At 38.3% G+C, this 12832-nt stretch overlaps 1 protein-coding gene across 1 annotated transcript in view; it reads right to left on the minus strand.

The window, feature by feature from the left end:
* Window positions 1-224: 224 nt before the first annotated feature.
* LOC309551356 (A-kinase anchor protein 7-like) overlaps window positions 225-12832 on the minus strand; it is a 45550-nt gene continuing 32942 nt past the window's right edge. Inside the window, exons 6-7 of the mRNA XM_082251910.1 lie at window positions 5838-5982; window positions 225-287 (exon numbers count right to left, since the gene is read on the minus strand). Of these exons, the coding sequence (XP_082108036.1) occupies window positions 262-287; window positions 5838-5982 (171 nt within the window). The 3' untranslated portion in view covers window positions 225-261. The remainder of the gene's footprint in view (window positions 288-5837; window positions 5983-12832) is intronic.

Here is a 12832-nt window from a genome sequence, read left to right on the forward strand (position 1 = left end):
TTTTCCTTGCATGCCCCCTTCAGGTTTTCAGAGACTGCACTTCCAAGTACACTTGCAGTGCACTTATAGTGCACAGTGGATTTGCCTTTAGTAAATAAACCCCAAAGGCTAACATGCAGGGGTATTTAGAGGCAGGAAAAAAAGACAGCCCATGCCAGACACCCCTAGGATCAGCTGTAATAATGTCCAATGTGCGCGAGGCCTTAGGGTGTAACATGGAACATGTTAATGCCTTCATTAGGACCCATAAGGCTGCATTCTTTAGGTGTGAGCATCAGATGAGCAACCTAAAAAAAGAAGATAAAAAAAAATCAAGCCTGTAGAAAAAACATTTTTGTAAAGTATAGTACAACGTGTATATATATATATATATATATATATATATATATATATATATATATATATATATATACATACACACACACACACACACATATATATATACATATATATATTTATTTTTTATATATATATATATTCATTATTTACACACACATATATACATATATAGCATATATAGTATAAAATCAGCATTAACCACTTGGCAGGCAGCAGCTGCAGGCACTGCAACATACTGCTACATCATGGTGCCTATGCGCACTGGCACGTGTGTAGACACAGTGGAATGCGGCACTCAGTAACTGGCCACTATGAGTAGCCGGGTATCATGTGATCACTATGATTGGTCATAGCAATCACACGATTACAATATAAACAAAACAGTCACAATGACTTCCATTCATGACTGTTTTGCTTACTATTGTAAAGCTGTGATTGGCCCACAGCTATCACATGGCCAGCTACAGCATCCTGTACCATATAATTAGCTGTAGCCAATCACAGATCACAATAGTAAGCAAGCTTTAATGAATGAAAGCCATTCATGACAGCTAAAACGATTGCTTATAACAGTGATCGTCTCTCTTATACGCAATAAAAAAAAAAAAAAACCCTGATTACCCCCCTCACCCCCCAGAGTAGTATAATGTCACTATGGTGACATTGAACTACTCTATAGGGAGTATGTAAAAAAAAGTCTGAAAAAAAAAATTCTTAAAAAAGAAAATAAAAAAAATAGTTTTTTTTTTTTTCTAACATACTGTCACTAGTTAGTATCCCCGATCACCTCCACTCCAGTTAAATGAAGATGAGAACTGCACTGGTGACAGTATGTATTAAGAAAAAAAATTTGAAAAAGAAAACAATTTTTACTGTGACAAAAAAATGACAACTTCAAAAAACGCCCCATGCCTCTTACTAAATACCTCAGACTGTCTACTTTCCAAAAAATAGTCATTTAAGGGGCGTCTGTACTGTTCTGGCATTTTAGGGCCTCAAGAAATGAGTTAGGCCCTCAGTACTTCAGGATTGATCAATTTTTAATACTCTATAACATTCATACAGACTAAATAATATACACTGATTTGGGTTATTTTTAACCGAAGAAATGTAGCAGATTACATTTTGGTCTACATTTATGAAGAACGATAATTTGTTTGCAACATTTTATAACAGGAACAAAGAAAAAATAAAATAAGTTAAAAATAGTTAATTTTATTGAAACCAAGGGGTGGAAAGGGTGTGATATGTGATATTCACTAAACTATTAAAGGAAGTGCACCTTCAATGATGTCACTATTTTGCATTGGGATGCTAGGACAATACATTGTATTCTAAAACACAATTTTCCACTAACTAGGGATGCTAGGACAATACATTGTATTCTAAAACACAATTTTCCACTAACATCAAGAGCTAGGAAAATACAGTACATGACACTGTGAAACCAAAGATTAGCAATGTTATTTACAGTGTCTTAAGACAATGTTGATATTTTTTTTTCCCATTTGTATGTAATTTAATTTATTATAGTTCTACCTATATGAATAACAAGAAAAAAAAAATAATATTAGAGATAGAGTTTTTAATAAATAAGGGAGGAACAGTTCATATACTGTAAATCACAGCGGTGGTACTGGTATGTGATCCTTAGACAATGAACTTTGACCGCCTGTTAAAGCGTTATTAAACCCAAAACAAAAACTGAAATATACAGCTTACTTATCATTAGATGAATTGACCACATTTGTTTCTTTTTTTGGCCCTTTCCCCTCTTTTTTCACCTGGTGACCTGGCCAATAAAAGTGCCTTCTTTATTAGAGTGCCTCCACTCTGGATGAAGGAAAAACAGAGACACCACTGGACAGCAGCATTGCCAATCTGGGAGGGCGGGGAGTGTTAGATGTACCAACAGATTTAAATACACTAACAAATTGAAGCCAAACTCCAGCTAACACTTTTAAGCAGTTACAGCAAATAGTTTTTTTCTTTTGGGATAAATAAAAGCAGACCATTGTAAGCAACCCTGCCAGTGGTAAATGGTTTGTCTCAATCCTCTAACTACTACATCTGCAGGACCACTTGTTCTGTTAAAAAATAACAGACTTACTGGCCAGATCACCATGAAAGAGTGTCTAAATAAGAAAACGAATGTAGCCAGCACATCTAAGAATTGGTAAGCTGCAATATAATAAATGTTTGCTTTTGGGGTTTATTACCAATTTCAATCTGAACTCCAAGCAAGCAGCTAAATACACAGATGAAATTCAGGTAAGGGAGATGTTTTCCCTGCCTGTAAGATTTGCATTTTTGCCCATTCAGTTCAGAGATTTGCACAGTTCTGACACACTACAAACCTCTACTTGCCAATAGAAAAGATCAGATTTTTCTCTGTTGCAGTTAAGACATACTCACCACACCCACCCCAAGAGGTGGCATATGGATGAGCTTGTCTCTTTGTCACTCTGCTTGGACTGCAAGAGGCTGATATAAAGTTAAATAAAAGATTGGCACCACCTTGCATTTAGAAATACATTTAAAGTTATATTAATCAATATCGAGCTGCATTATTCTGTGTGTCTTATTTTCGGTGTTGGGGTAGTTACTCAAAAAATGTAAATTGTAACGAGATTACTTTACTAGTTACTGCATTTGAAAAGTAACTTCACTACTTATTACTTTACTTTCCTCTTTCTTAATTGACCGTGTAGAAGATACGTGACACTCTTTCTGCATAGAGTTTATTGTATAAACACAGGCTTTGGGAAACATGAGAACAAAACCTGAAAAAACTGAATAAAACATAAAGTGCGAGAAAAAGTCATAAACTTCATCCCTCTCTATTCTTCGAAATAACGATTGTATCGCACGGCTTGGGTAACGCAGGAAAGCGCGTTCCTACAGCCTAGTAAAGTAGTGTAGTTACCAATATTAGTATTGTAACTAGTTACATTACTTAGTTACCAAAAAAAGTAATGTAGTTACTGTAATCAGTTACTTTGTAACTAGTTAACCCCAACACTGCTTATTTTCTTAGTTTAGGCTTAAAGGAATCCTACACAAAGAGTAATTTACAGGGACTACCAATGCCGACTTCTGTCTAAAAATACTAGTTTTCTAGCTGTCTGTAGACATTTTGAGTAAATGACCTGGAATATGCATGTAGCAAGTGAATACCTGATTTCCAAAACATACTATCAAGAAGTTTAAGGCCTCGTTTCCACTAGTGCGACTTGTTGTGCGACTTGACATGTGTCAAGTCTCATAACAAGTCAAAACCCATTAATTTCAATTAGGACCGTTCTAACTGCTGCGACTCAAGACAGAAAAGGTTTTTGCATTACTTTTGGACGACTTCAGTGTGACTTGTCCCTCATAGAAGGTAGTCCCCAGAAGTAGCCGCAAACAAGTCGCACTACAAAGTCGCGCTTGAAATCGAGCGACTTTGTAGGCGCATTAGTGGAAACGTAGCCTTAACGATTAATCAAGACAGCAATATCAATTATTGAATTACTTAATATACAACAGTGTTTCAGCCTTCTGGGGTGCAAATTAGCATAAAAAAATTGTTAAATAGAAACCACACTGACTTGATTAATTTCCTGAGTTTTTAAGTCTATGAAGAGATTTTTTTAACACAATAAATGTTTTCAATCAAAGCATGGACTACCTAACAATAAAATAAATACCAATTTATTCACCGTCAAGTCACTAATAATAACATATATACAGAATGTCTGATTTATCGCCATACATAAATATTTAATGTTGCATCAACGGTAATCAGTACAACTATAGCTTTAGGCCTAGGAACTTAGGAGAAATTAGATTTATTTTTCATTCAGCACGCATCATCGCCACTGTCTGAGAATACAATTTGGACTACACTGGTAGACAACAAGGTACACCCTAATCAGTCCCTCCCCTCAAATTCCCTGCAGCAGAATGCAAGAATCAAGCTTTGTTACTAGTTAAAGCTCAACTGAATTGCTTGATTTTTTTTAGTGGAGAGGACACTAGTGAATAGGATTTAATGCCACCAGTCTTTCATATAAAACAATGAAATACATATTTAGAACAATTTAGAAGTGAGATAAAACATTTTCAGGAGTGGTTATTAAATTATACCTTACCAGCAAAGATATTTGTGGTGGAATATGGGACCACACCTGGGGATTCATAAGGCTGCTTATGTGATGACCTGTAGAGAATGTGCAAAAGGCTTCCAAGAGATTGATTGATTGAGAGGATGTTTAGATCTAGAGAGCATGTGTGTCTGACACATGTATGTGTATGTCTGCTTTACACCCATCTGATTGAAAGGTATTATTATTGATTAGCCTAATGTTTACTTAGATGTTGACTATACCTGTCCACCAGATGGCGCTTAAAGACCATAAATTCCTCTTTGAAGTCTCTGAAAATTAGATTTCCTCAGATGAACCCTATCTGGGACACTATATTTTTACCTATAGGTTATTTTAGATATAATAGCAGCATAATAGTAGGAATGGAATTATCCCTGTTGGATAATATCATCTGCGATGTTCATTTTTAATATATCTTAATTTTAATCAAGGGACATTTGCTAAAGATGCATGGTGTATCTAGAGACCAATTTTGAGGTAGTAATATTATATAGTACTAGTATATTAATAATATTATAGTAATAATAAGACATAATTATTTTGTATTTTAGGTATTACAATTTACTGTATACACACAGTACCATAATTCTTGTCAAAATTGGGTCCTTTATATGGAATGATGCTCTGTATATAAAGAAATGGAAAAGTGTTTGAACACCTTATATTAATTTATATATATTTTTTTCCAATTGTGTCCCTGAAATCTAAACAATTTTTTAAATTCAGAAATTGTTCTTAGTTGAAATCGTGAAATAAAATTAATTCCACCCAAAGTGACTGCTCTCCAGGTTTTTTCTTCTGTGGAGAAATTCACAAAAAGTTTTTTTCTTTGTATACCAACTCAGTTTGTTAGCCATTTTATGACTGAGGAACAATAAGAACAGCAGAACAGGAAATGTGTATTGGTTCTTCCCAGCTAAATAAATACATTCTGTCTTTCTCAGTTATAAACTGGTTGGTGTCTGTTTGAATATCCAATCTTCCCATTGTTCATCAGCTTTGAGTGTCTTTGGTTGCAATTGGGCCTTTCTATATGTCTTTGGAAATCAACCCTTCAAGGACCTTTAGTTTTCAGACTTGTAAAGACCTGTTGTTTTGGGTTCATGTGAAGTCAGTCTGCATATTTCATTAATATTCATTTCATTCATAATTTTATTTCAGAAAAACCCTGACAATACTGAAGAATTTTGATCAGCCAAACAGCTCCAACTAGTTTTTCAGAAAAAAGGGCTCAACAATGTCTCTTTTACAGAAAATACTAGTTGCATTTTACCAACGATTTTAATACAATCAACTCACTATTCTCCCTTTATAGATACCTAGCAGCATAGTATGAAATATAGAATATACCAATCAAGATGGAAGCCTCAGTGTGATAGTATCCATCAGGCTGTCTTTCCTTATCCATTGAGCAAAGATCAATTCTGGACACTGTTTCGTCTCCAAAATAATGTTTCTTGAAGGTTCTGTACAAATTAGGGTAAATGATTACTCCCTGAAAAGAGAAGAATTAACATCACTCCATGTATCTTTAAAGTGTTTAAATATATACACCGATCAGACATATCATTCTGAGCACCCACCTAATATTGAGTAGGTCCCCTTTTTGCCACCAAAATAGCCCTGACCCATTGAGACCTATGTAGTAGTATTACATGCTTTTTGAGAATATGGGAATCTTGTTTATCATTTGGGTACAGCCGTACACCAAACCTTGTTCTTACAATAAGTGCATTGTAATTTAACTTCTACTTCAACACCTTTTCAGCTGCAAGTGGTAAACATTTTCTCTCTGTTTAAAAGGGTAGAAAAGATCGCTTAGAGACTTGTACCTACAAGTAAGCTTATAATAAAGCTTAACTGTAGGTATAAGGAATTTCTCCTAAATGTGCACCGATATTCTCTACTTCTACTGCCGGTGACATCTCTGGCGCATGAGCACTTTGTTGTCAAGGGACGGCATACTGAGTGTGCATGCGCGGGAGTGATGTCATCAGGGCTTGGCCATTCAAATGGCCGGAGCCCACAAATCTGGAAGGATGACCGGGTGAAGATGGAAGTCTTGTCAGCGGTGATAATGTGCTGACGGAGGGCTTTGCTGTAAGGTACGTTTTTCATAGGAGCCCACAAATCTGGAAGGATGACCGGGTGAAGATGGAAGCCTTGTCAGTGGTGATAATGTGCTGACGGAGGGCTTCAATGTAAGGTAAGTTTTTCATAATGTGCTAGTATGCGATGCAAATTAGCACATTTTTCTATTGCTTTGCAGGGGACTGGAGTTTTTTTTTTTTTTTCACAGAGTTTACTACCGCTTTAAGTCTCTTCCTTGGTTTACACCTCTTCTTCTTGTCTCATCCTTGTTTCCTTGCCACATATAACCCTTTTGCTACCAAAGCTGTTTTTGTGTTTTTGAACAAATTAAAGTGGTTGTAAAGCCACTTTTCTTCTTCCTATAATCCCATTGCTGATCTCTCCCTCCTGCTGCAAAAATGATTGTTTTCTTCCTATAATGCCCAGTGTTAAATTATAGTATGTGCCCGAGTGCATTTTATTTAAAAAAAAAAAAATGCTGCTTCATACCTAATTTCACAGCTCTGATTGGCACTCACGTGGCCGCAAGCCGCTGTCTTTCTCGATCCGACAGCTACAGTGGGTGGGGCTGAGAATACCCAACTGACGTCACCCGTGAGGAAGGGAGGAGAGCTGTGGGACATCACGTGAGCGCAGAGTGGCGCTTTGAAATTAGGTATGAAGCGGCATTTTTATTATTAAATAAATTATTCGGGATACATACTGTTTTAAAACACAGGGCATTATAGGAAGAAAACAATAATTTTTGCAGCAGAAGGGGAGCGATCGGCAATGACACAGCTGACAGGCAGGGAGGGGGTGGGGTGGGGAGAGAAGAGACAGCAGATGACGAAGGCACATAAACTGACCACGGTGTCAGGGCTCAGCAGCCACGATAAACCACGGTCAGTTTCCAGGGGCAGAGCAGAGCCAGGCAGGATCAGCCAGGTATTTTAGGTGATACAAAGAGCAAAATAACACAGCACAAGCAATGTGCTGTATATCATGCTTTAAGGGAACGGGATCCATTTTTTTTTTTTAGAATAACAACCACTTTAAAATGGATATTTTTGGCCTCAGGATAAGTTAAAACTGCAAACCTTATATATTTTCTAAAAGCGGAGACCCTTAAGAATAAAATGTATACCACATGACATTAGTGCAATGGTTTATATAATACACATTTTCAGTAAAAAATACACTAGTTAATTTTAGTACATACAAATGCAATATATTACCAATTTTTTTGGTCAAATATAAAAGTTAAGATTGTAAAAGGCAACAAATAAAAAGAGATTTCACACATATTGCAAACATTACGGGTATTGCTTGTGACACTGAGACATTTGCAAAGCAATTATTTTTAAAATAATAATTCTTTGCAGGGCTAATGTTTGCCTTTTGTTTGATTCCTGTTTTATTTATCACAATGTGTAAGCCATTCATTAAGGTGAATTTTTCTGAATCTAAATGTGATGGGCCAGAGGTAGCCCATAGATCCAATATGGGTTTGGAAACCTCTGGTTTGTAAATGCAGGAAAAAAAAAAACTGAACAGCCACAAATGTCACAAAAGTGATATCTGTCTTGTTCTGCTCTGATACAGCAGGGGATCTCCTGATGATTGAACCTAATGGTGCTAATGTGAAAGGGACCTAATGGATAGGTAAAAAGAGTTAGGGTTGGGACCTCAAAAAAGGAATAACACACAAAATGAACATGTAAGAATATATAGAGAGCAGTTAAATTTACACCTATTATATTTTACACACAATGTGGAGTGCGATCCACCTGATCTGCTATCATGAAATGCATCCTCTGCATTTTGCCCCTTTTCAGCAGATATATATGTTAAAGTAATAATACATTATTCTATTTTATAATACCAAAAGGGGGTTTATTTGGAACAGGCAACTTTATGTAAATTATATATATATATATATATATATATATATATATACAGTATCTCACAAAAGTGAGTACACCCCTCACATTTTTGTAAATATTTTATTATATCTTTTCATGTCACAACACTGAAGAAATGACACTTTGCTACAATGTAAAGTAGTGAATGTACAGCTTGTATAACAGTGTAAATGTGCTGTCCCCTCAAAATAACTCACAGCCATTAATGTCTAAACTGCTGGCAAAAGTGAGTACACCCCTAAGTGAAAATGTCCAGATTGGGCCCAAAGTGTCAATATTTTGTGTGGCCACTATTATTTTTCAGCACTGCCTTAACCCTCTTGGCCATGGAGTTCACCGGAGCTTCACAGGTTGCCACTGGAGTCCTCTTCCACTCCTCCATGACGACATCACGGAGCTGGTGGATGTTAGAGACCTTGCACTCCTCCACCTTCCGTTTGAGGATGCCCCACAGATGTTCAATAGGGTTTAGGTCTGGAGACTTGCTTGGCCAGTCCATCACCTTTAACCTTAGCTTCTTTAGCAAGGCAGTGGTGGTCTTGGAGGTGTGTGCTGGGGTTATTATGTTGGAATACTGCCCTGCAGCCTAGTCTCTGAAGGGAGGGGATCATGCTCTGCTTCAGTATGTCACAGTACATGTTGGTATTTATGGTTCCCTCAATGAACTGTAGCTCCCCAGTGCCGGCAGCACTCATGCAGCCCCAGACCATGACACTCCCCCCACCATGCTTGACTGTAGGCAAGACACACTTGTCTTTGTACTCCTCACTTGGTTGCCACCACACATGCTTGACACCATCTGAAGCAAATAAGTTTATCTTGGTCTCATCTGACCACAGAACATGGTTCCAATAATCCATGTCCTTAGTCTGCTTGTCTTCAGCAAACTGTTTGCAACATTTTTTGTGCATCATCTTTAGAAGAGGCTTCCTTCTGGGATGACAGCCATGCAGACCAATTTGATGCAGTGTGCAGCGTATGGTCTGAGCACTGACAGGCTGACCTCCCACCCTTTCAACTTCTGCAGCAATGCTGGCAGCACCCATGTGTTTATTTCCTAAAGACAACCTCTGGATATAACGCTGAGCATGTGCACTCAATTTCTTAGGTCGACCATGGCGAGCAACCATTCTTTTTTTGAGATCCTCATTGAGTGAGAGCAATAACACCAAATTTAACACACCTGCTCTCCATTCACACCTGGGACCTTGTAACACTAATGAGTTACATGACAACGGGGAGGGAAAATGGCTGATTGGCCAAAATTTGGACATTTTCAATTAGGGGGGTACTAACTTTTTTTGCCAGTGGTTTAGACATTAATGGCTGTGCGTTGAGTTATTTTGAGGGGACAGCAAATTTACACTGTTATGCAAGCTGTACACTCACTACTTTACACTGTAGTAAAGTGTAATTTCTTCAGTAATGTCACATGAAAAGATATAGTAAAATATTTACAAAAATGTGAGGGGTGTACTCACTTTTGTGAGATACTGTATAATATATATATAATATGAAAATAATCAGCTATTTCCTTTCAGGTACAGATGCAAAAAAATAAATTTTTTACAGAACAATATTGAAGGGTGAAACTTTCCAACAGGAAAATTTAAAGAGTGAGATACTTTTGCTACTGAAGTCTTTTTTTCTTGTGTCAGATGTTTATACACTTGCCATGCACACAACAGCAGGTTGCAGGTCAGGGCTTGCCAATGCAAATTTTATCTACTGGATCTTGGAACACAGGCTTATCCTTCATGGGGGCTATGAGGAGATTGATAAGGTAATAAAAGGCCAGGTCTACCACAAGAATTGCCTATTTCCAAAAGAAACCTTCCTCATTGGGATATTGGTGAGCGAAACATTTGGAGGTGAAACATTTTTTCTAGGTGAGGCCAGTCTCCCTATAAGACAGGTTCAACCAGCATGTGAATCGGAAAGGTCTTAGCTGGTGTGTGGAACTTTAGGGACCTAGACACCTTAGGGTGAGAAAACTTATGCCTCGTACACACGCAACGATTATCGGCCGACCGATAGGCCGTCTTTTGTCCAGAGTTGTGTTTTGTTGGTTGGAATGTGCCTAGACTGCACACGAATTTTCTCGGCCAAAAAAAATCAACTTCAGAAGTGATGTCATGTGCTGGTTTACTTTCCGTGTGTTTTTCTTCTCTGGGGATGCCCAGTCTTGCTCATCAGATTTTTGTCTGCCGAAATCTGTACTGACTGACGGAAAATCGGCCGTTTTGTTGACAGCCAACAAAAATTTTATACTGAAAAAAATTAAGATATGTTCCCATATTGGCCTCTGATCATAATCAAAAAATGATGATATATCAAAATGAAGATGATTAAACAACGCCTAGACAGGTAACCGTTGATCAGGGCATATATGGAAAAAAGGTTAAGTGGAAAGCAAAGTGTCTTTCCCCCTGAAAGCGATCAACTATGGGTAGGCAAGAGATATACAAACAATTCAAAAAAGCATGTTTTTATTAGGCACGTATGCCTTGAAAAAAAGGCAAGACTACACAAAGGACAGGGTGTGGCACCACAATATGTTAAAACGAATTAATTGGTTTTAACATATTGTGGTGCCACACCCTGTCCTTTGTGTAGTCTTGCCTTTTTTTCAAGGCATACGTGCCTAATAAAAACATGCTTTTTTGAATTGTTTGTATATCTCTTGCCTCACTGGTACCCATAGTTGATCGCTTTCAGGGGGAAAGACACTTTGCTTTCCACTTAACCTTTTTTCCAACAAAAATTTTATAGCCTGCACACCAGATTTTATTCAGCCGAAAAGGCGGAGTCGGTTGTCGAAAGCATCATACTAACAAGCCGAAAATCGGCCGATCGGACGTTTGCCGAAAATTCATGCCCAACTATCGACACGTGTGTATGGGGCATTAGGCTGCTCCAATGCTAAACAAGAGCATACACTTTCAACCAGAGTAGAAATAGTCTCCCTGAGTTTTGGAAAAATGTTTGCAGCAGGCATGCCATCCTGCTTAGATTCCTCAGAAGGAGAGGATTCTTCTCCAGCAGATTGCTCCTCCACTTGTACTGCATCTGGCTCAAGGGCAAAGTGAAAGACTGAATTCATAGGGGAGGTAGAAGAGGCTCAGCAATGATCCCTGCAGGGCAGAAATTCTGGCCATGAACTTTGACACTGTGACAGAAAATTCCTCTCTAGATGGAGAGGATGAGAGTAGTGTTCCAATGGGCCAGAGGAATGACCAGTGGAAGGCAGAGAGTCAGAATGGGGGTAACCATTAGAGGAGAGGGTAACAGAGCCCTGTCCGATGTAAAGGCTGTGCTTTTCAGCTCATCTGATCCATTAACTTTTGGCTCTGATAAGCCATGAACGTGAACAAAATGTCCCTGCTGGGGTTCTCATGACCTCTGAAGCAGTGGTGCAGGGAGGATACCTCAGTGCAAGCACCTGTAGGCTGCTGTAAACCAGGATCAGCAAAAGTTAATCGCTATTAACCACTTGCCGTCTGCTCACTAGAGCTCTACTGTGGCAAAGTGGCTCTTGTAGGTCTGACGACGTAGACCTACGTCGGCAGACACTCCCCCTTCTCGGCGGCGCGCTGTATTCAGTCACAGCGGGAGTCGGGCCAGGGGAGGAGCAGCGGCGATCGCCGCTGCTCTTCCCCGATTGTCAGGGAATTGAGTCTGGAGATCCGCCCGCTTGTGTAAACAAAGCGGGCGGATCTCCTAAGTGACAGGCAGGGTCAGATTGCAGGGTTCAGCACAGCTGAACCTGCGATCTGGTCCTTGTGTCACTCAGTCACCTCCCCCCACACACGTCAGTAAGCACCAGGCATACATTAACCCCTCCCTCTCCAATAAAATTAACCCCTTCCCTGCCAGTGTCATTTTTACAGTAACAGTGCATATTTATAGCACTGATTACTGTAGTAATGTCACTGGTAACCCCAAAAGTGTAAAAAATGACAGTCAAGGGTCCGATCTGTCCGCCGCAATGTCGCAGTCCTGCAAAAAAAAAAAAAAAAAAATCGCAGATCGCCGCCATTACAAAAAAACACCAAAAACGACAGAAATCTTTCCCTTAGTTAGTAAATGCAAACCAATCAAAATACGCTTATTGCGATTTTTTTTTACCAAAAATATGTAGCAGGAAACAAATTGGCCTAAAATGATAAAAAAATTAGATTTTTACATTTTTTGGGGGGGGATTTCATATAAAAAAATGTGAAAAATATTGTTATTTTTTCAAAATTGTCGCTCTTTTTTTGTTTATAGCGCAAAAAGTAAAAATCGCACAGGTGATCAAATACCACCAAAAGAAAGCCCTTGTTGTGGGAAAAAAAGGACGTAAATTTC

The sequence above is a fragment of the Pelophylax lessonae genome, assembly GCF_965119305.1.
Source record: "Pelophylax lessonae genome assembly, chromosome: 3".
Taxonomy (NCBI): domain Eukaryota; kingdom Metazoa; phylum Chordata; class Amphibia; order Anura; family Ranidae; genus Pelophylax; species Pelophylax lessonae.